Source organism: Diprion similis, chromosome 1 (assembly GCF_021155765.1).
Source record: "Diprion similis isolate iyDipSimi1 chromosome 1, iyDipSimi1.1, whole genome shotgun sequence".
NCBI lineage: Eukaryota > Metazoa > Arthropoda > Insecta > Hymenoptera > Diprionidae > Diprion > Diprion similis.
In genome coordinates this window covers 8,747,666-8,772,500 of record NC_060105.1, presented here as the reverse complement: position 1 = coordinate 8,772,500, position 24,835 = coordinate 8,747,666, and the positions used below count along the sequence as shown (strand labels likewise).

Sequence of the window (24,835 nt, the reverse complement as noted above, 5' to 3'; positions counted from 1 at the left end):
TGCGTGTTTACTACTTTCGATTATGAAATATCAGCTCGATTTTGATCATCTCAAATTATTGCAACATTTCTTAAGTTGAACAGATTTGGATTTTTTTTTTAGGGGGGGCGGTGGGGGGGGGGGGGGGAATAAGAATCGCTAAAACGTCACCCCCTTGCCAATTTTGCGACACAAAAGGACTTGGAATTTTGCAGAACGCGTAAACAATTAGAAATTGACGATTAAACAAACTTCATACTTATCAGAGGTGAAAAGTAATTGCAAAACAAACTGCATTTTATATTGAAATTGTCAAGTTCAATTTATCTCCGAGTTATTATAAGTACAAGGTCCACCTACAGGTGATTTTTATTTTGTTTTCCTCTCGCGAGATGTGTATATACATTTACGCAGATATATACTACATAAATATGAGAGTGCGGCGAAGAAGTCGACGTAAATATTATGATTACCTAGGGAAAAAATATAAAGATTCCAAATATATATATATATATATATATTATATATATATAAACTGGCACACGAAATTTCCTTGCCTCATCCTCATTACTACTATATAGATTATTTTTTTAGATGACTCGTATTTCAATATAGAATTAATATTATCAAGAAAAATTCGAACTTGATTCGGGATTTCTTTTTTTTTTTTTTTATCTTCGTCACGCTCTTTGATCTCGGGTTGCGATATTTCATTAATCGGTGAATAATTTGCCACTCAAGAGGTTCAAAGAAACCATAACAATTTTCGATTTCCTACAATAGAATTAAACCGATTAGGGAGGCTACAACTTTCAAAGGTGCAGTAAAACCGTTTTTAAATAAACACTTATACAAAGTTACGATTTTGGCAGGGATTGCGTACCACTTCGTCAAATGTATAGAAACGTCTTTCTTTTATCGTTCATAACTAAGATACATACTTTGTTTGCTTTTCACGAAACTGCAGATCATTCTGTTTTTTATATTTGCATCAAATTTTTATGATTTTAGAAAATTCTTTAATTTATTTCGGAAATTATTATTCATGTACTTTTGAGCGAGTAAAAAAAATTTTTGCGATTTTGATTACTGTAGGAACGGTCATGCGTAACGTACGGTTATGTAAATAAGCTGGGAAGCGATAAATCTTGTTGAAATCCCGTCTTAAATTGCAATTTGCACCGCCTAACACGTTGCACATACGCTGCATACATGATATTTATGACGGCCGTTTTCGTTGAATTAGAATGACATTGTATTAGGCTAGACTCGTTTATAAATGCTCCTCGTTCCTTTGTGTTTAACAACATTGACTGCAGTAGCAGCAGCAGCAGCAGCATTTAAATTGGTTAATACGCCGACTCACTATAATTTAGATTGTTGTGTACGAAATGATTATACGATGTTGTTTTTTTTTACGTAATTCGTTGTCTTCCGCAAAATCCAAAAATTGTTAAATAACGATCATTCATTCCTAAAAACGTATCGTCACATCAACGCCATACGAACTTAAATCTCACAAAAGATTCAATTTGACGTACATATATAGGAATCGGACGTGAACTCGTGACTTCTGAAAATTATTATACTTTCTGGAAATATCGTTTACGTTGACGACAGTTTATACCCACGGTTTATTTTATCGGTGTATAAAATCGATCATGTAGAATGAACATATAATCACATATACCGTGCAACGGTTACAAATATACCTGAAGTACAATTTTAGAACTCGGCATGAATTATCCGCAACGAAATGTCTCAGATTCTTCCACGTTTTGATTACCAAATATGCACGTCGTGTACTATTGCATAGAAAGGAGTAACGACTAATAATTATTACGTATTTTCGTATATAATACATATATATTTCTGTCCACGCCTGCTGATCGTGCATTTTGAAACATATGCACGTACGACAAACTACACATGTCGCGTAATGCGTAACGATTGCGTACCGCGTCTGCAGCAAAGCGTGCTCGAATTTTAAACTCCACGTATGTCACCCTTCAATCAAATTTCAGTCTCACCGATCGATGTGTGATGAGGGATGAAAATAAGAAGAAATCTCGGTTTACCCCAAAATGCGATAGGCAAATATTAATCGTGTGAGAGAATCGATCGAGGAATCGAAGAATTATACAGAAGGTTCATTTTTCCCCACAAACACCGCTATTATTATCACGATATCGACGACGCGGTATTTTTTCATTGTGACTGACTGCTGAAATGACTGATTGAAATATTTTCCTCGAATTCAAGTTATCGTCTTTTGACTCGCCTTCTATTCCGAGACACTTTAACCCTTACATCGTTTAAATTTTAACGTAACATTACAATACTGCCGCAGCAGCAGCTGAGTGATTTTTCTCCATTTTCCTACTTCCAATTCTGAATATGATAAATTGAAACGGTAACGCCAACTGCACAAGTGCAGGTTCAATACACTTCTTCTTCATGAAATTGTGGCAAGATAAACCATACAAGTCCAAATAATATTAGCGCATTTACCCTGCATACCCTACATAAAACCACACGCGCAGTTCTTTCGCGTTAATTGTTAATCAACCGCCTCCACATGTACATACTTGCACATCGCGTATAGGTATGCCTGCAACATTTAGGTACCTACCACGCGCAGATCTGCGCACACACATGCCTCATAATACGTTCTACATGCACGCAAGACGTCATGCGGACACCTATAACCTATGTATAATTTTCTGCGTATACGTAGTCAGTCGGTCTGTACAAGAGAGTAAAGAGAACCAGAGCGCGTGAGGGGCGGATGATGGGAGTGCGCAACGCTTTGCGGCAGGGGGGGGGAGGAGGAGGGAAGGAAAGCGAGGCGAAGAGGGGAAGGTATGACGTCACGTAACCGTGGCTGCGGTCCACGAAAGCAATCGACATTTCGCTTCGCACCCTCTTTCTATCTTTCTTTATTTCTTTCTTTCAAACTTACTCTCTCGCTCGAATACAACATTGTTTTCTCTCGGTTTCTTCTTGCCATTTGTAACGTGCGTTGCCTACTATGTCGATTTGGCAACGATAATTAGGTTCTGTCTTGTAGTGGTGGAATTGAAGGGAAAAAAAAATATTTTTTTTATGTATATATATCGAGTATTCGGTGCAAAATATTGTCGTTGAATCGGTTTAAATTTCGAGAAAGAGAATCGTTTCAATGTAATACAAAATAAACATGGCTGCCGTTGTTAGACTGGTTGTAGTCTCGTTTAGGATTGTATACCAAGAAATTCATATCTATTTACACGTGATTCGTATTTTTCTCTTCCAACAATATGAGTGAAAAATATTTACGATAATCATTGTCCTGATTCGTACCTGATATGCACCTAGGACGTGAGAAGTTGCATTAATGTCAAGAAATGAGTAGAGTTGATCATTTGTCCGAAGCGTACCGAGTGTAAAGAGTTATCTTCAGAGTAACCAAAGATCGCAATAATTTGGAAAATGTAAGAAACGGCAATTGTATTTCTCGATCAGAGAAAATATTTAAATCCGTATGTGAGAAAGAGGAGGAGAGGACGTCCTTTTGGAGATGAGGACAAATTTTTAACTCGGCGAAAGTTTATACAGCCATATGCGTACAGGGATGAAAATAACAATTTCCGGTGTCGACAATTTCTCCAGTTTTACGTACTTGAATCAGGTTAACAGCGGATTCTCCCGAATATTGTAATTTGTTGCCAACATATTTTGGCAACTCTGCTTCAATTCTCTCCATTCAGCGAAACGCCGTCTTCAACAATCGTCAAGTATATTTACACATATCTAAACATTCACAACGCGCTCCTATTATAACATATATCTACGAGAAATTATCTGCACCGACAGGATATAACTCTCAAAATTCTAATCAACGCGTCAATAATCGGATACAGTACATGTATATCAACAGCGTTGGCTCATCTTATACGGTGAACAAGTACTAAACGATACATTGTATAGTATACAACATACTTGCGCATATCATCGTAAACAAATTATGCAGATTCCTTCTTTCTATATTCATCTCTTTCTCTTTATATCTTCGTACCACATCCACATTCACGGTAGATGAACAACAAAAGTCGAGATTTATAGTCAATGAAATGATCGCGGTTGGTCAGCGAGTTGCGCCGTTGGAGTAGTGCAGTGCATCTCGCATATGTGTATATGCTCCCCCCCCCCCCCCCCTGCCCCTCCCGCCATGGATCATTCGCTCTTCTCATCACTGCGACAATAATTGTCTTCCCAACTCGCGTGCAAGCATGTCGGTTAGTTGGCGAGACGGAGGAGAAAGAGAAAGAGAAGGTGGAAGATGAGGAAGATGAGGAGGAGGAGAATCGAGGCTGATGCATCAGCAGGGGCAGTAGCAGCAACAGCAGCAACAGCAGCAGCAACAGCAAGTGTGATGGCGGACCGCGCCCCATCCCTGGTCGCAACTCACTGCAGGCTCAATGACCTCTCTCTGAGAAATCATTTACTTCATGCCCAAGTAGAGCCAGTGAAGTTATAGAGATCGTTCACGGTTGTCCGCCTGGAGAGCTGGGGCGCTGTACAAAGCTGCTACGTTCGTTGTACGATTGTTGTTCCTCTCCATGGACGCATGTAGCATTGCATTTCAGTTCGTTTCACTTATACCTCGATACCACGTGACTCATGTATGTACGTATGTATATATGTAACTCGCATCTTTCTCTGCAGCAGCATCATTATATACGTATACGCATAAACAATACACGTGTAAAACAATGTATAACCGCATGTACTTGACACGCGTTAACAAAATGACACGCACACGCGTTGCGAGTATTCTGTCTGACTCCTGATGGACGGACGGACGGATGGATGGATTCATGCTTGAATGCAAGCGCAATGCGCGCGCGCAGCGCTTCGCCATTGGTTAAATTCACCTCACCATTATTCTTCTCGTATTATAATCTCCGAACGGTCTTACCGCACGCTGTATAACAAGTTTCTTCTCTCCGGCTGCCTGCCTACTTCTGCTCGTAATTAGTGATCATATATTTTCTACCTCCGCGGCTCCGCTGCGGCGTGTTCTTCTTTCCTCGAATCAAGCGTGTATTTTATTAAGTTATACCTGGTATCACGTAGTATACGTATATAGATACTCGTGTGAATACGTGCATACGTACGTACGTACGTACATGCATGTGTTTTATAGGCGTGGGTAGGTACACGTGGCTATCGACGGACGTGGGCGTCGGAGATGCGCAAGCATTTCGACTCTTCCCGCATGATTATCAACGGTTCTTTTTTTATGAGTAACAGCGCACAGGAACCCGCGCCTCTCCGATATTTAGGTATCTATCTATGTGATATATACGTATGTATATAACGCCGTTTTCGCGCTACTTCTATCGCGGAGAGCGCCATCTTGTCACACACGGCGAATAAATCTTGCCATTATACACACACGTGGTCTGTAGTAGACACTGTATGTATAAACGAGTGTTTTTCTTTTTTTTTCCCTATCTTTTTCCTGTGTATATATGTATATGTACACGTAATGTGAATACAATCAAATTTTATCATCGCGACTGTCGTCGCCAAATTTCATTGTTCACGAGTCCATTAAGTTTTATAGGGTTTAACGATTGTGACCAATAGAATGTATCACGAAATTGAAACTGTGTTTATTTTTGTAACGATGACATATGTTCTGCAAGTTAATCTATGTATGTAATATCGAAGAAATAAATCTTCCCGCGGAAAAGAACGAGATCATAAAAATTATTAGTCATTTGATTATTCCAACATGTCAACTTGTATACTTTTTTAAAACAAATAACATCTTACGTCATATTAATCAAGAATAAAATTTACCCTTTTCATTCAGTATCGATAATGCGACAAAGTATCTCGGTATAACGTATAAATGCCGCGGATGAATTCCAGAGTATTTTTGAGGACCTAAAGTAGCCAGAGGTTATTACAGCTTCAAACTAATTTGGTCCGACAGGAACGCTGATCAGCCATTGGTGACATCTGGTGTCAGTTAATTGTACCAGTGGTAGAGGACACTCTGTATTGTTTCAACGAAATGATAAAAATTTCACGTTTTTTGCTCCGTCAAAATCTGTCCGTCATTGTCAGACAAAACTGAATGTATGTATGTATGAAACAGAAAATCAACTTGGTTCACGTGTTTCATTGAAAACGAAATTACAAACTATTACCAACGTCATAACGTTACGTATGTAATCGCGAAACCTGTAATCATTGAACACATACAACCACGTATCTCGCGGTTAAACTCTGCGGGTGGCGCCATCTTGTTACGCGCGTTGATGCCGCATCATACATATACATACTTTGATATAAAACGCACCTTGATTGATGTCTAGTTGTCTTCCGCTCCTAGCGGCTCTGATAATGTATACATAGTACAGTAAAGTTAATTATAATACCTTGGGCTTCCGACTAACTAGTTTTCCGTCCGAAACAAAATGCGAGTTCGATTCTATACAAATTATGTGACAATGACTCCCAATCTCTCGGTCGACCGTATCGCCATAGTCATCGTCACATAATTCGTATAGAATCGAACTCGCACTTTGTATCGGACCGAAAACAAGTTAGCCGAAAAGTTAAGGCGTTATAACGAAGACTACCGTACCTCACGGTATAAATTGTGCATAACAAATACTCATTATTCGCACCCCTGTAATAAATTCACACATTTTATAAACCTTAGCTGTTACTCGTTCTAACGGCGTGGAAAAAAAAAACGAGCAAAAATCAATTCACCTCGATCCACACTGTGGTAAAAGGTGTTCAGGGGGCAAATTAGTGTCGCATAACACCCGAGAACCGGTAGCTCTGGGTAGTAATCGGACTCCCGGAGAATTGGGCCTTACATTACCGAAATACAGGACGATGTAGATGATAATAATAATCAAAATAATATTATTAATAATAATAATAGTAACAATAACAACAACACAACAACGGAGACGATGTTGTTGCATGGCACTGCGTATAAGCAGACGTATATTGCAGGAGGACGCGGACGTGTGTAAGGTGGTTAGGCATATATCAGAGAGATACAGTAAAGTGTAATCAAGCCTGCGCACAGCAGGAACGCGGACTCCGCTCTGTAAGGGTCACGGCTGCGACCCGTTTCGGAGTTCTTATCGCGTTTGTTAGCGGTTAAAGTTCGACCAGAAGAGCGCGAAGCGGACGAAAACACCGATCTCCGTGATTAGTGTGTAGGGCTCGCACACGGTTGGTTCGTTCGTCCATTCGTCACCGGCTAGGCTTCTAACTAAACGTAGTTCAACAGTACATGATGTATGTATGTACACATGCATGGATAGATAGGTGTTGCTGAAATATTCCATCGCGGCGCGCGGACACGTGGAGAGACTTGAGCTCACAAACACACTTATTCTTTCTCTACGCTCGTCATACTTTCAACATTTTCATAGGCGTATGTGTACACTAAAGATTACGACACACGTTAATTACACAGGCGCATTTATATCTTAAATATATATATATGTATATATATATACTGAAACCATCCAAACATTCCCTTAACCTCGGGTCACGTACTACTTGTCTTTCGGCCTGTGTTTTACCGTTTACGTGTAATATGCGCAGAGTTGTTGTGTAACTTGCATTCCACGTTAAATAACAAGTTTGTAAAATTTTAAAACGATCGATTATACCTGCAATGCAAATTGTCCCGTTAGAGAAAATAGAGATACTTGAATAAAATTCATTATACTGTGAATTTAACTTGAAGTTTTAGTTTTAAAACCAGTATCTTTTACGCCATTATCTTATACCCCATCCTGAGTTTCCTTTTTTGTTCTCCCTTCTCGATATGCGTACCGCCGAACTTCAAGGATCATCATGGCCCTATACCTTATATTATACGATCTCTCAGACACCCAACAAAAACTACCCTTCTAAATTTGACCGTACAGTCTTGTAGATCCGCGTATAAAAGACGATGCTTTACTCTCATACAGCCGACTGGCCAGAAAACCCGAAATTTGTAATTTCCTGACATCTTCAGGTCTTCCAGAATCTCACCCATTGAGGGGTTGCACCCTGTTACATCCAACCATTTACCCCGATTATTATACTTGAATGAGAATACTATATGTATAATTTAAGATAAACATGCGTCATACTAAGAGGCATATATGTATAAGTACGCATATAGGTGTAATATAAATTTTAAACGATTTAAACGTATCATCACAAGAGCGATAAGAAATGTAATTTTTTCCTGCAGCGCAAATGTACATGATTTTACTCTGTAAACAATCACGTGAGGGTTAAAAACCAGCGTATATCCAAAACATTACTGTTAAAGATCGTACAGTACTTACATATATGTCAGTCAATAAGTTGACACATCAGGGAAACTTAACAAAGTCATAACGAAACTTTATAAGCAAGCAGTTTTCACCCGGTTTCAATCAATTATGCTCCATGTATGTTCAGATATTATTTAAAAAGAGCGTCAAAAAGTAGCGTTTTTTTGTTTGTTTTGTTTTCTGTTTAAAAAAAAAGTTCCTCGCACCATAATTCTTATCGTAAAAATTTCAAAAAAAAAATCCATAAGCTGCGGAATCAGGATACAACATGCGTGTAGGTACCGTAAGGTATGTAATAATTGAAAGCGGTCAAATTGATTCTCGCGCGGACGGATTTCCGCAGTAATGGTACATACACTTTGCACATATATATACCTATAGGGACGAGGCGGAGGTAGGTACCTACGTATATTGCACGTGTAACGACGATAGGATAGGAGAAGGTGGTCAGGATCCGCAGGATCGTCACCGTCTGCCTCCGGCGTGCAGCGCACGTGCCTCGTTTAAATCCCACGATTTACGACGGGGACAAAAAGTTACTAAGGGTTGAACGACCCTGGTGCCATGTGCCACTTTTATTGAGCCACCCCTGAATCCGCATTGACACACGAGTCGGGGTCTGACCGAACAATAGTTTGAGAATTGCTAACCCCATCCGTTACTGCAACTGCCCCCTCAGGCCGCAGACGCACAGTAGAAAATGCCTACCCCAAATCAACCGGATCTAGGTACGCGCCAATTGCTAGACACACTTCGACGCACCCATACTTTGAAACCAAGTCACTCAGACCCTGTTTAACCTTCGCTTTGTGTACGTATTTCGCGGTTAAGGTGGTCGGTTGGTACAAAATCGATACTTTTTATCAATATTACATTGCTTAGGGGTAGTCGTACAGGGGAGGGGGAAGTTGGCTTATTAAGGAGACAATTTTAGGAATTGAGATTTTTTTTAACCATAAAACAAAAACCTGACCGTAGGCGAGCGAGCGACTACAGCAAAGTTGGAAAGTTGATTACGAAGTCGAGGCCTCTGAAAGTTTTTCGACACTTTTGAAAATTAACAATATTTCTACTGTTTATTAGAAATTTATTCATTTACCTGCATCAGGAAGCTTTTAAGGTCAAGTTAACTATATTTTACTGGGACTAGGAAAAAATTCGACCTAGATATCAACTTTATGAACACTACTCGAAAACTTTCGAGTTTGCACAAATTTTGGATAATGTTGAGAAGAAACTATTTGAAAAAATGTATAGACGAAAGGTGTTAAGAATTGTGTACAGGCGGAGGGTTAATTAAATGAAAGCTTAGATACCGATGAGATTCGTTTTAAATCACTTAAAAATGGTTAAAAATCTATCCAGTTAGTTCCATTTCACTCCACGATGGTTCATGATATTCAGAAGACTATTTTCCACAAAATCACCGAAGCAGATTCTCTTATTTTCATTAATCATTTCATAATTGCCGTTCATTGATTGTAATCAATATTATATCGCGTGAAATAGAAAAGGTTTTTGAATATTTTTGGTTTGGCATTCTATGTAGAATCGCGCTATCAGTGGCATTTTTACAACAATAATGTGAAGGCTGTGATGATAGTTATAATTTGGACATTTTACTCGGTCGGTAAAAATTAAAATCCTTCAATGGAACCATATAAATATTACACACCTTCGAGTCGAAGAAAAAATTCATAGCAATAAATTTATTATAAATTCAGATATCGGCTTCAGGAAAATATTTCTTCGATTCGAAACTTGAAAAGGTGTAAAGTCCGTGATTTTTAATAATTATATTCACTGCTTACAATCGAGAGAGGAAAGTCATTTTTATTATGTTTTTCCTGACGTCGTTGAATTAATCGCGCAACAAATGCGATTAGCTGGAAAACAAGGTATAATATACTGATAAGCGAATGTATACGCAAATACTACATATAAGTAATACATATAATATATAAGGTAAGCTAATAAAGTAGGAGCATTCAATTCTTGGAAACAGCCGATTGTAAATGGAACATTATGAAATTTCGTTGACCTTTTTGATGTGGATTTTGAACGGAATCGCATCGAAAAGGTTAATAAATATAATACGAGTGTATACATGCCTTATCTGCTAAAATATGAAGTAGTAAATTTTATGTTTCATGTCTAAACATTGTCACTTTGTAAGTTTGCAATCTACTCGATACGGCACATAATATGTATGTATATAATTAAGCAGATCGTTGATAAATAATTTATTACACACATATATTTAATCGCCAGTTTAACTTAGACGCGCAAAAATTAATGTATTTTTTCTTTCTTTCATATCCATCGATTGCCACTTCAGCTTCTATTTGATACCGTCGTTGTGACGCTACCGGTAATTCTGCAATATTTGATTAAATGAAGCCAACGTTAGAAGCATCAGAAACTGAATGCGTGAAGTTCCGACCCATTAATTGCGCGTTTTTATTCAGCTAAATTGTTTGTATCAAAATAAGTAGCCACGCGTAGTTATACACATACATACACACTCATGTGTGTAAAGATATAGGTGTAGTATACGTACATGTTTGTACATCAAACGGTATGTGATACGTGTGTTATATTGTACGTAATGCGGATTACGTAAGCCGATTTCATGTCGAAACGAGAGCAAGACAACAAAAATATAGGAGAGAATAGCGCAGATTAAGAGAACCAGAGATATGATAAAAGAAATAACGGACCGGGATTGTAACTGTGATATATAGAGAGTGCATTTAAAACTTGATAAACAATTTTATTTGCGTTTCACGATCACGAATCAATATTATGATTCTGCCGATTAATATGTACCTATATATTATACAATAATTTAGAAATTCAGGTTCAGAATACTTACAAGATACGCGAAATTGAACCAGATCGTCCTCTTCAATTTTCTTCTCTTCCGAGACATTGTTGTGAGTACCTGAAATTAAGCGAAAACAGTGCTTATTTTGCTGACTAAACTGATATGTATATTATGCTGGACCCAAACGAGTCTACGAAATGATAAGAGAAGCTTGTATAATTTTAGTCCCATTGCTCACGAATTAATTTATCACTATTCAATGTAATTAATAACTGTGGATAATTTTTTTTTTTTTTTTTTCTAATGTATAAAAATGTACACAGTATTTGTATTTCAAACTAACGATAAAATTACCGCAATTGAGCAAATGAGGATCCGTAAAATAAAATACCGCAGTGAAAGATTTTTTTTCACGCTGATTAATATATTTATATTGTAATAATATTACATGCTTGCTACCAGGATTTCCCTGCACTTACTCGGAACACGTTACTATACGGTTAAGAAAAAGTTGCAAGAAAATTTTGATGAGAAACGAGGAAAAGTTTCATGTCTTAGCTGGCTTTCAAAAGTTGTGCCTTCGGCAAGATATACCTACTTAATATATTTTTGAATAGAAAAAAAAATATTGTTCTGCCATCACTTACATGGTTCGATAGGAGAAACTTTTAACCCTTGTATGCCACACTGGGGTCTCAGAAGCCCCAAAGTGGAAACCGCAACTCACGTTTCTTGAGAGAAAACACTTTCTAACCGTCTACAGGTCAGAAGTGCAATTTTTAATCACTACGAATTTGTCAATGCATAGATAAATTTCTCGACCAATTACCTATCGTAGGCAAAAAAAACTTAAAAAAATCAAGATGCAACCATTTCACTCGGAGTTTTGATTAAAAATCTGAATACCAGAGATCCCAGTGTGGCATGCGAGGGTTAATGCATCGCTTTGTATGAAAATTTTGCCATTTATCTTATAAGTTAGTTGAAATCAGAGTCTAAATGTTAATTACGAAATCCTCGAATATTATACAAAATACAGGAAACTCAGTGTAAAAGCTTTTGCTGACAATGAAAGTTGACAGAACTCGTCATGGTTTTTTCTCAAGCATTCGTGTCCAAACCTAAGAGATTATGAGAGTTTAAAACGGATGTGTAAATTGAAATATTTTTCTACAAGATATACTTTGCGTTAGCCTATTGTTACATAAATTCAAGCGATAATGGGGGCGCTTTTCGATGCGATATAACCAACGAACGTCCAAAGATTGAAACATTTGTCTGAGGTCTGAGGAGGGGAAAATTTGACGAAAAAAGGGTATAAAATTGACGAGTCGGGTAGGTATAGAAACAACTGCAGCCCCTACATTGTAGGCGTAACCGTTTCCCGGAGGTGGAGAGGGAGAGAACGGGAGGAGAAAATGGGAGAGAGTAGGAGAATCGCTAGCCAGATAGAGTTGGATAGATAAAAAGGCGGAGGGCCCAGAGCGCAAGCGCTATTTTCTCATCCGCCCTTCTCTCTTCGCTTTGCCTTACATTTGGAACCGTTGACTTGTCTCTTGGAGGTCCTATACACTCGAGCGAATGAAAAAGGAAAGCAAAAGGTTGACCGAAACCTCGAGATTCTATGGAAGATGTATTATATTTTTATGCGATCTATTATACCTATGTATACCCAAGTATCTATATTTATATAATATTTAGAGAAGAAATTTTACGATTAAACAAGATTCAATTCCGACCCTTCGTAACCGAAGTGACCACGCCATTTTTCCGCCAAAATTCAGGAATTCTTATATGTACAGAGATAACGAAGAATGAATCTCGAAATGCTGACATTTTGACTCATACGCAGATACAAAGTGTCTTTCGCTTATAAATATGTATATTGCGTAGATAGAAATTGGTAAAAAAAAAAAAAAAGATAATTGCAAGAGTAGTGATCTCGTATTTTTGAAAAGTGAAACAAAAGTACCTCCAAAAACAGTTTTCTATCAGATATTGATTTCGAATTCGAAATGAGATGAAATATTAGAATTCGTGTAAAATTGATGATAGAGTCCCTTCAATAAGAATCTTGAAATAAATGAAAGCCTGTTAATGTGGGTCCAATCTGTTGTTATAACTTCAGGACAAAAGTGATATGAAAAAAAAATTTTAAATATCTTTTTTCTGTACTGTTCGCAGGGTGTAGCGAGGATGAGGCAGGAGCTGACGGATCAGCCGAAAACGGGAAACGGTGTCGGCAGTGCAGCATCCTTTGCGTGAATCCAACAGCCTATCGGCTCCACCTCGCAGACGCCCACAAGACAAGCTACTCCAGCAATAAGCAGAGCGTAAATTCGCAATTCACAGAAGCAGTGAGTTCATAAACTCTGGATTCGTTAACGTTTGAAAATTCCGGGACACGTGCAGTATTATACCTAGGCATTACTTATCCATGGATATCTCATGCGTTCGTTGAAGATGCATACCGTTTTACATCCGCGCTTTTGCGCCAAGTAGCGATAGTTTTAAGCTCACCGCTAGGTGGAGTCTTACTGCCAGTTAATCCCACAAGAGAAAACAGGAAGGATTATCATTTTTTCACATTACTTGTAATCAAATGATTTTGTTAAAAACGGATTTACCATAAAGTTATAAGAGTGAAGGACGATATTCATGTTTAGGTACCAGTGAGAAAAGTAAATGAGTAAAACGTGGTAAATTTATTTAGAGTAACTTATAAAGTAAGATAAAGAAAAAATGACAAGTATAGTAGAGAATAGTCTTTACCTTCGGCAAATGTACGCCATTCAAATTTTTATGCGATTAAGCCAATTTTGCGGTAACTTAAAAAAATTTATCAAGTCACTGTGATATAGAAAGTTTTTAAAACCGAAGTTCAAGTACAGGCAGACCGCAAGAAATGTATACCTAGTATCAAATCGAAATGTAAAATTGCGTCAAAATTGTAATATTGAAAATAACGAGTTACAATACTTTCGTGATTTCAGTCCTGTGACAAGTGCAGTAAAACATTTGCAAATGTCCACCGACTAATCAGGCACATGATGAGTCATGACGACAGCGCGCATTTGCGAAAATTTAAATGCACTGCCTGTGACAAGGCGTTCAAATTCAAACATCACCTCAAGGTAAAAAAGTATATTATTTTTGGAGTTTTCAATATTTTGTCAAAATCAAATAAACATTCTATTAATTAAACCCTGCGAGCAACAACCCGACATTATTACAATTTGATTCTATTATTTGACTTCACAGGAACACTTACGGATACACAGTGGAGAAAAACCATTCGAATGTAACAATTGTGGAAAAAAGTTTTCACATTCTGGTTCTTACTCGAGTCACATGACATCCAAAAAGTGTTTAATCGTCAATTCAAAGAAGTCTCGACAAGGCACAATTGGTAGTGCGAACAGGGGATCTAAGAAGTGCCAACAATCGTCTCAGGGTAGACGAGACATCGACAACATGCTCGCAGCAAATAACAATACCTATCTTCCGATCCTTCCAAAACTTTCCCCATCCGAATATCTAGATATTCAGCGAGAAGGAGGTAAGGATGATAATTGTAATTTTGTACTTGTAGATATTTTATGATTTTCTCGTATGTGTCGTTATCCAACAAGAAGTTGAAAATAATGTGTATTCAACTTAGATTTTCCAACGGCCTGTTTGTTTTTCAGGCATTTACGACGTTCCTACGTTGTTACCTCGCATGGTGGGGTTTAGTAGTTACTTTCTACAATCGTCTCTTGGTAAAATTTTGAGTCAACTCCACTCTAAGAGGGTTGAAGAAGTAACGGAGCAGTTTGAGTCCCTTAGAGAAACCATGAGTCCATCTACCGCAGACTCAGAAGGTACAGAGGGTACCGAAGGGAACGAATCGCCAGCTTTAACAGATCCTCAAGGGCTGGATGCGGTGCGACGTATTTTAGAAACAGTAAATACCTCTGTAACTAAACAACTTCTAGAAGCCAGTGTAAAGAAGTTGGCTTGCTCACCCGCAAGCATCAAAACAGACTACGACGAAGACTATCAGGTGATTTGATGTTTTGGAATATGAGCGCCATGTATTTGCTGTTAAGCGATCAATTTGATCCAGCAATTACAAAACGAACTGAATATTGAAAAGGAATTCAAAGCTAATTGGAAGGCATTGTTTCAGGATCCGGATAGCGAAATGTCATGCGAGATGACACAATACCCAGACTGGCCATCCACGGATCCCTATGATTCTCAAAGCGAAGGACTGGCTGCGAAGTTGGAGGATGCAAACCAGAATCAAACCGAGTCATCGGTAGATGATAGTAACAAGAATAAAACAGTGGAAATGGAAGTTGAAAGTTCGGATCAAGACTCTGGAGAAGAAGACGACGTAAGCCATACCATGAACGTGGAAGGAGGGCGGCGAGTTAGAGCACGGTCTTTGATAGACGACGAACAGCTAGCAGTACTTAAAGGCTACTACGCTATAAATCCTCGTCCTAAGAAAGAGGAAATCACTATGATTGCAAATTATATAAATTTTTCAACGCGAGTCGTACAGGTAATCGAAAAATATTGATCAGGATACTCTGCTATATTTTCCGGCCTGTGCGGACTCAAGTGTATATTTGGGCAATTTCCGTAAAGCAGATATAGTTTCAATATTTTACCAGGCTGAAGTAAGAATTAAAGGGTGAAGTTCGCTTTTTTTCTCTTTCCGTTTCCTCAACATTTTAGCTCATCATAAAAACGGTTTCAGTCACGCACAACATGACAAAGTAAACTCCTGACCATAGAAAATGCTCATTACTTATTTCACGCGGAGATCCCTACTAATGTGCGTTTTTGATATTTAAACAAATTTCTGAAGAATGACATTATCCGTAGGTTTGGTTCCAAAATTCTCGAGCAAGAGATCGCAGGGAATCAAAAATGCCTGGACTCTTACCGCTGTTTAACGCTGGTAGTCAAACAACGGCCGAGCAACCTCTAGATTTGTCAAAGAAGGACGTACTAACGATTACGGCTGTAAATGACATTAGTGGCGATAATTCGAGTAAGAATTCCAACAAATCAAACTCCACAGTAACAGAAGACATTCCTGTGACTCCAGCCCCTGACATAGATGATGTTGACGATGCGCCACTCGTCATAGATGAAGAAACAACTGACTCTATCGACATGAAAAATCAATCTACCACTGTGGATATTATTCCCAAGGTAAGCATCGAAGCTCAACAATTCGTCGATATTTGGCAGTCGTTTCAACTACTGAAAGACTTCAATTTATCATTGTGGAAAATATTTTCAGAATCAATGTCAAACTCCAATAAAAAACGAGAACGACGGTGCAATGCAACCTGAAGTTTCAGCTAGTGGGGAAACAGAGCAAGAAGGTCTCTACTTCTGTGATCAATGCGATAAAACATTTTCAAAGCACAGTTCTCTGGCGAGACACAAATATGAACATTCCGGTAAGTTGATCCTATTACCTGTGCCGATTACAGTGTCCAAATTCTATTCCGCATTATTGTACAAACTGATTTTTATTCAGGTGAAAATCACACTAAACCAATGTATGTACAAAGTAAAAGAATATTTTGGATGCTATGAGATTATTCTTCGTTTCTATTGACCTCGACAAATTACTGGAGATAATTTAGATATCGATGAATGTCGAGTCCACGTGCTGTAACTGATTTAACTTTATTTTCTAATTTGTCTTAGGTCAAAGGCCATACAAGTGTGAGGAATGCCCAAAAGCGTTCAAGCACAAGCATCACCTGACTGAACACAAACGGTTGCATAGCGGAGAGAAGCCATTCCAGTGCAAAAAGTGCCTCAAGCGCTTCTCTCATTCGGGTTCTTATAGCCAACACATGAACCATCGTTACTCTTACTGCAAACCGTACAGAGAGTAGAGACGTTAAAAAAAAATGTCTCTCAATATCCGAAGGTCTACTTTGCGCACAACCCAAGTATGTACGTACAGATGATCTTTTTATTCTGGACTTAAGAGTAGATTTCGTTTTTTTATATTTTTACCACCTCGTGTTAATGTCTTTGCAATTACTTGTTTCTACGAGATTGGCAAAAATTACAATGGCCGAATGTGCAGAAGCTGTTCATTATTAAAACAGTTGATCGGTTGTCGATGGAAGTCAAAATACGTAAAAAGGTTTCTGTCGTTGAAGTAGAAACAGTTTTTTTTAAATTTTTTTCTAGAACTTGCATTACATTTCACCAATGAATTGTTATGCATTTGACACAGACGAGACCTTAACTAACAGTACTTCCGAAGTATTTTTAAGATAACACGAGCTGGTACACGCCGAGAAATTATCATGTTTTGCGATTTGCATTTCGTTGGTAAATGAATTATTCGGATCACGAGCAAACCGTGCTGCTTGATCATTCCAATTGAATATGCAATTTTCGATCATGTTATCATCGGCTGGCTATATATATATATAATATATATATATATATAGTAGTACGTATACATGTAAGCAACCAAACAACACGGAACGGTACCAAAAACGCATAATGCAATAATAATTCTATTATACTATAATAATAATATTAATAATAATAACAATAACAATAATGATAATAATATAATAATAATATACATAATATTTTATTATTTTTATTAACAAAATATTATATATACCGTGACAATAATAATAAAAAAAAAAAAAACTAATTAATGTACAAATTTGTTAGCTATACATTCGCTAAGGAGTGCGATTTACATTGACAAATATAAAAATAATAATAATACAATACAGTGCCAGGCTATTATAGAAATATTTACTCTCATACACGGATGTTGAATTCACATACGTAATGTGCAAAAATGTGCTTGTATGCTGAAGCAAAGTTAATAATCAGGTTCATATTGAAATTGCGGCTGTGTTTCGATTCAAAACCTGTGTTTTTTTCGTGTAATTCATTCAAGTTATTGATCAGACACCAAAATGAATACTTGATCATTCCTTCAACAGAATTACAAGCTGCTCGCTTCAAAGTTATGAATATTTATTCGAATTTTTTTAGAACATCATTAATATAAAGTATTAAAATTCATAGAACCGTAGAATATTTGGAGATTGATGAAAATATTCGCACAGAAATTTCTTTAATTTTTAACATATTTGAAAAAAAAAACCATCAGTATATACTTTAAAAATTAAAATCACACATTCCGTACCAGAGATATGCCAAACAGTAAACGATGGCAATACGAAAAGCTTAAAAATGTTTTTGCATACGCCAATCGAAACACAATCGTACTCTAAATATGATGTAAAAAAACCCTAAAATTCAAGATTGCCTATGGTTCATCTAAATATACATATTTTTTTAATGCTAATTTTGAATATTGAAATGATGAAAACATGCATCAAGCAATTAAAATGATAAAAAACGAACACGAAATTAATAAATAAAGTTGGTGATTTTTTTTACCCAATTATGAAATTGGGTACGGGCAATTAATCAATATGACAAAAATTGGAATAACGAATTCTGAGATGTCTTGGCATACCTTTGATAGAGCTTAACGTAAAGATCTTACTCTGGTTACCACAAAACAAAAAAGGTGAAAATAAAATAGGATCTGATATTTCGCCTCCTTTGTCTAGATTACTCCTAAGTCGATTTAAAAAAAGAAGGAAAACAAACTTATTATTATATTATAGTTGAGCTTCAGTGGCCTGGGGCATCTGTGAAAGAATATTGCGCGTAAAAGTATTTTTAATGTTGCGCTTACCAAAAAGGATGATAATAAATTGAAAAGAATGATAGACAATAATTTCATGTATAAAAAGAAGAATTAATTGTCAAATTAAAAGCAACAAATTTCTGCTTTCATTAAATTTTATGGCGAAAGATTTTGATATACAATCAATTTCTGGATGTCAGAAAAAGTGAAATTAAAGTTTTACCTCCGTAAAGGTTGCAAGTACAACAGAAAATAAAAAACGCATGAGTATTCTTTTCCAAAAACGAAAGAAAATTTTTTTTCTAATATTTCTTCACTGATATCGGAGGCCTAATTATTATTAATCCTAAGTACGATATTATAAATGCTTCCAATACTGTACTATTAAATATTATTACGATATATTTGTATGATTTTGTTTCAAAGATGTGAATGTAAAACAGTATATATTCCACAAAAGATAATACTCGAGAACGTATTTTATAACAGTTTATTCGTCTTTTTATTTACTCGTAAACACAAGTGATAAGTGATATTGTTATGAATAATAATACCAAATATAATTGCCATATAGCGTTTATCCAAATGCTAAAAAAAAAAAAAACTTGTACTTCCTTATACAAAGGCTACGGTTATCCGCGTTGGGCATCGTGGTACACATTTACGAGCAAGCAAGCAGATAATATGAATGCTTATAATACTCATTTATAATAGTGTTAATCGATTAAGAAATATATTTTTATATAATTATAATATAATATATAGGATATCAATAAAGGGTCGCACACATGCAAAGTTGCGGTAGTCTCATTTTTAAAACACTGACAAAGAAAAACCTCTTGATCCTCTGCTACACAACAACATTCGCGTCTTTGCTAACATCTTTTTTATAGATTTCGTCACAGGCTAAGAAGCTGAGTTACGTGAATAGATTTTGTCGCAACGGTAACAAGTTTGGCTCGGTTTCACATTCGTTTTCATTACACTGCATACTTTTAAACATGATTTCACACTCAGATTAAAAGTATGCTGTAGAAAAACTGTGCATGCCTTTTATAAAGAGAAATAACAATTTCACTTTACAAAAGCATCTTTTACTTTATAAGCAGTAATATTTCTCTAAATATGTTTTTGCACTCCCCGCCCTCCCTGTCGAGACGCTCTCTATAATTCTTCCTGGTTGTTGCCATAATTGTTGAAGCAACAATATACAAACACCATACGATGCCTTCCGTGAACGACCGAGCTTACCTAGTTACTAAATATTGGGACAAGGTGAAATCAAAAGTAGTTATTTCAGCCCATTTGTACATTTGAACGCAGAATACTATATATATATATATATATATATGTATATATATATAGTGTATAGTATATCGCATATATATATATATATGCGATATATACATGCATACATACATAACATGTTTATTTTCAGTAAAATATATGTATGACGAGAAGTTAAAAAAGAAGAATTTACGATTATTGGTCTACACGACTATTTTTCTTTTTTAAATTTCATATAGTAACGACTGGTCATGCCATTGAGCTTTCCATGACTATATGTATACATAAATATATATATATACATATAGGTATTAATAAGTAATGAGATGAAATTGTATATACCTATTCGATACCACAGACAATAATATACCGTTTCTTTTAGAATTTAGAGGCAAACCTACATTTACATAGTATACCTTGTAGAATTCACATAAAATATAATAATATAAATATAAAATTGGTACATATATATATATACATATATTATCTACATAAATACATTTAATTGGCAGACATATATATATACATATATGTATATACGTATATATGTATATGTATATATGTATATTGATATTAAAAATGGTCAAATTTAATGCAATACGTACTAAGAAGGAGAAATATGATAATGACAGTCGTGCAGAGTGGCAGTGCCGATGTTGGTGAAAATTTGTATAATTTTGACTGGCTTTTATTAATTTCTCTCTGATAAGTATAGTTGAAAAGGAAAGGGCAAATATTAGATGCAAAAAAAAATAATAATGTTATTCATTGATAAATTGGCATTTTGTAAAGCAATGCCTGTATTTTAAAATATAACGCTGTCTGCGGTTCAATTGGTATACGTCTATCAGCTTTCAACAAATGATTATATGGGAAATTTCTTTTTTATCGTTGGGTGCAATATCTTCCGCAAGTGATTTGGAAGCTTTTTAGTAAACAAATTTCTGAAAAACGTTAATATTTATAAAAATGATTCCACGCCAAAACAATTCCATAACTGTTCAAGCAGCTAACTGACGTTTCTGTCTACTGTTGAGCATTCGTTTAATTGTAAAGTCGTGTTTTATAAAAGATTAATAATTACGTCTCGTTTCCGGCACTGCCAGCATTACTTTACTGACATTTAAAAACACATCGACTTTGTTGTCGTTACCATTGAATAAAAAAAATTGTATTGTGACAAAGTTCCATCCATAATAAATAAATAAATAAAAATATTATACAGTTAGGCCGACTTTTCCGCCAGTTCGTGCCTTTTTTCATCTGGGAGAGTGCAGTTTTGGAATGCCATACGATTAGTATAGGCCATACTGAAGATATTGTAAAAAAAACTAAAGATTGCAGTAAAACAGATTAAAGAAACGAATGAACACGTAGGATTATAAATACGTACTTCAAAAGATTGCAGTAAAATAAATTTTTCTCAACCGTAACATTTAACAATGTATTACGAATGTTGATATTGACTGTACACTTACAAGTAATGAAATTTCAAACTATGCTGCCTATTCGTTAATTATGCCTCACGTCTTGCCGAGTTACATTTCTCGTTTACTATAAATAAATCTGTCATAATATTCAGTTATGCAAACTTCTCTACGATGTCTTGCCAGTCTATCGTTCGAAAAACAAAAAGAATTCGGTGGTCGAAAAGCAGCTCTAATAAAGTAAGCTTTTTTTGATAAGCCTAATGCTAATATTATTAAAAATCAATCACATTGAATATTTAGCTCGAGCATTGAATACGATTGAGGGGAATTAATCAATTTTTTAATTTTTATCTCATCCTTTGTATGTAACTAATGGACGTAGGTCTCAAGCTGTTTAGTGTAAATACTATCATTTATATACCAACTTATAATAAGGTTTTCATTGTTCGACCCAATTATCTATGAATATTTTTTTTACCACAAATACGAGTTGTGGTAGCAGATATTTCAATTGACTAATGAAAATTCACACCCAGAATCTTCTTGTTACTTGAGTGGTAACTATCAGTAAGAAATAATCGATATTATGTTATTTGATAAGTAAATGTAACTTTAGAAAGCTATAAACTTTGATGAAATTTATATACAATATAACTGAGGTATTGAATGATGACAATAAAAATATTATACCCGATCCGATACAGGTAACTTAGTTCAATCGGGATGATGTAATGATAATAATGAGAGGCTGCGAATAAGATTAAATTTAATAGTACAATAATTGCCAAACTGATGATTCTACATACATTGTAGAGTTTGTTAGCTAATCAGCTCTGGCAAAGTGCAGAGTCGTCACCTAGATTGTACCTTAAATATTATACCTGAGACTTTGAAAGTCAAATTGACTTTAATAGATAAAACTTCAAGTTTCAGCTTCAAGTTTCTGCTGGAATTTCAGGCATTCTACACTTACGATCTTTCAATTTTGGCTACTTTTCGCACTAATGAAAATATGAACAAACAGCTTGTTCCGCACGACATCTTTTGACATTATTATGAGAAGGTATTCTTAACACTACTATCAAAACGTATAATTAACGCCTAAGACGCCCCTAGTATTCAGAATAAGTGGTAATTATATCAAATATGCAGATTTGCAATTTATCAATATTACTGGACATAAAATTTACATGCAGCATCACACAATTGATACTCAGTATTTAGATAATATAAAAATGTTGATCGGAGCATTGAATGATCGCATAATAAAAAACCGTAAAAAAATTGGCACCCAAAACCGTACTCTACCACAATGTAATGGTGGCGTGTTATTATATTAATTGTATTATAATATAATATTGTCAGCAAATGTTAATATTATTATCATTTAAAGATGCGTAAATAAAAGAAACGAAAATAAAATCAATTGAATATGACATTTCCAACCAGCACAATATGATCTATATAACGATTGACGATTTTTCATTTTGTCTTGACAGCAAAAAAGTTCAGTTATCGAAACAATCTTTGTGGTAAAGTGAGTTATGAAGGCAGTTCCCATTGTTCTTAACATAGTTCGGAAATTTTTAATACGGTATTGTAAGTTTCAGGAAAAAAATAACACTCGATTTTGATAATAGTTATAAAAAAGTATTTTATTGCAAAGCAACGACCATGTCAGTTCCATGATATTCGGGAAGGTTCAACTGGTATTCAAATTCCAATTTTTTTGGAACAAAACGCCCTCCTAAATAATGATATTTTCCTTTGAAATTACGAGCGCATAACTTTGGTGCAGTCAATGATATCAACATTTCAGGGTTAATATCGCTTTCGGATGGGCCAGTTTCAACGTTCCAACCAGACGGAATGTCAACGCTGCATATGGGGACATTTGTATTTTTTAAAACATCCATTATTTCTTTGAAACTTTCTCTGACAGGTGGCTTAAAGCTAAATCCGAACAAAGCATCGACGATAAGCAGGTATTTGTTTAACGGTCTAAAGTCTGAAATCTTTTCCAAGAGAGGAATGCCGTTCTCAATGCATTGATGGGTCAAATTTTGATACAGCTCGTTTTTCGTTTTCTTTGGATAATAAATTTCAGGCTCATAGCCAAACAATTTTAAATGTCGACTGCATACCAGACCGTCTCCTCCGTTATTTCCTGGACCGCAACACACGAGTATAGAATTTGAAGAATTTTCTCGCAAAGGATAACATTTTGCTATTGCAACGGCGCAACTTTGACCAGCTAATTCCATCAGCTGATCAACGCTAAATTTGTATTTTTCGAATAATTCCTTATCGATGTTTATCGCCTCAGTTTGTCCCAAAAACTTGACCATTTTTTGGCCTTTCGTGTAGTCACGTATTAACTTGTTTTTCGTATAACTGATAAATTTTACCGTTGATCGATGGAAACGAAACGCGCTTATCGATGACTTCAGCATTTCATGTTTCATTCATCAAGTTTGGTAGTATTTTTTTTTCTATTTACTTATCACTCTGTTGTGTTCACCGGCCACGTGATTCATCAGTGTACTTGCTCTTGTAGGAATACCAGTGTTCCAAAACCATAGCAATAGTGAGCAAAAATTAGTGGCCGACTTGACTTAGATCGGCATCAGACTTCACAGAGGTCGCTACCGTATGGATAGGTCGGGATGCTAATCAGTACCACTCAGTTTGAGTTGTGCTTATATGTTATTTTCATAGTATATGACTATTGGTCAAGTTTTTAGCGCAGGCGACAAATAGACAATTCAAGTCACCATGTTCTCAGAAGCGCGAAGTATTAAGTCCACGCAGTTTTCGATCTTACTCAAGATGTGTATCATACAGTAATGTTAGTTAATGCATTAACCTTCCGGCTGACTTGTTTTCGGTCCGTAACAATATGCTAGTTCAATTCTAACGGAATCATATGACAAAGACTGGCGATCCAGCTGACGCGGGAGTTTAAGATGCATACTTCATGATTGTTACATAGTTCGTATAGAACCGTAGTCACATTTTGTTTCAGACCAGAAATAAGTGAATACTAAATATTGCAAAATTGTTAATGCAGGTTTGACATGTCACATCAAACGGGGGTTCAAAGGTTTTTTAGAATGATACTCAAAAATCTTTTAATAATCATTTTGTTACACCCTTTTTTTGGTGATTATTTCAATTATAAACACCAAAAAAATTTATTTTACTATTTGTTATTTTAATACACCCCATTCTGCAATCC

At 36.0% G+C, this 24,835-nt stretch overlaps 2 protein-coding genes across 3 annotated transcripts in view; one reads left to right on the top strand and one right to left on the bottom strand.

Annotated features, from left to right (window-relative positions):
• Window positions 1-18,833, top strand: part of LOC124405937 (zinc finger protein 1) — a 20,970-nt gene extending 2,137 nt beyond the window's left edge. Inside the window, exons 2-9 of one of the 2 annotated variants that reach the window (XM_046881329.1) lie at window positions 13,348-13,520; window positions 14,157-14,297; window positions 14,425-14,722; window positions 14,853-15,208; window positions 15,335-15,544; window positions 16,042-16,374; window positions 16,466-16,628; window positions 16,882-18,833. In XM_046881329.1, coding sequence (XP_046737285.1) covers window positions 13,348-13,520; window positions 14,157-14,297; window positions 14,425-14,722; window positions 14,853-15,208; window positions 15,335-15,544; window positions 16,042-16,374; window positions 16,466-16,628; window positions 16,882-17,075 — 1,868 coding nt within the window. In that variant the 3' untranslated portion in view covers window positions 17,076-18,833. Of the gene's footprint in view, window positions 1-13,347; window positions 13,521-14,156; window positions 14,298-14,424; window positions 14,723-14,852; window positions 15,209-15,334; window positions 15,716-16,041; window positions 16,375-16,465; window positions 16,629-16,881 lie in introns of both variants that reach the window. The other variant, XM_046881244.1, reaches the window with a different exon arrangement.
• A 4,289-nt stretch (window positions 18,834-23,122) lies between these two features.
• LOC124406785 (NAD(P)H-hydrate epimerase) lies at window positions 23,123-24,130 on the bottom strand. The gene has a single exon (XM_046882381.1). The coding sequence runs from the start codon at window positions 24,060-24,062 to the stop codon at window positions 23,253-23,255; it is 810 nt and encodes a 269-aa protein (XP_046738337.1). The 5' UTR covers window positions 24,063-24,130; the 3' UTR covers window positions 23,123-23,252.
• Between the last annotated feature and the right edge of the window lie 705 nt (window positions 24,131-24,835).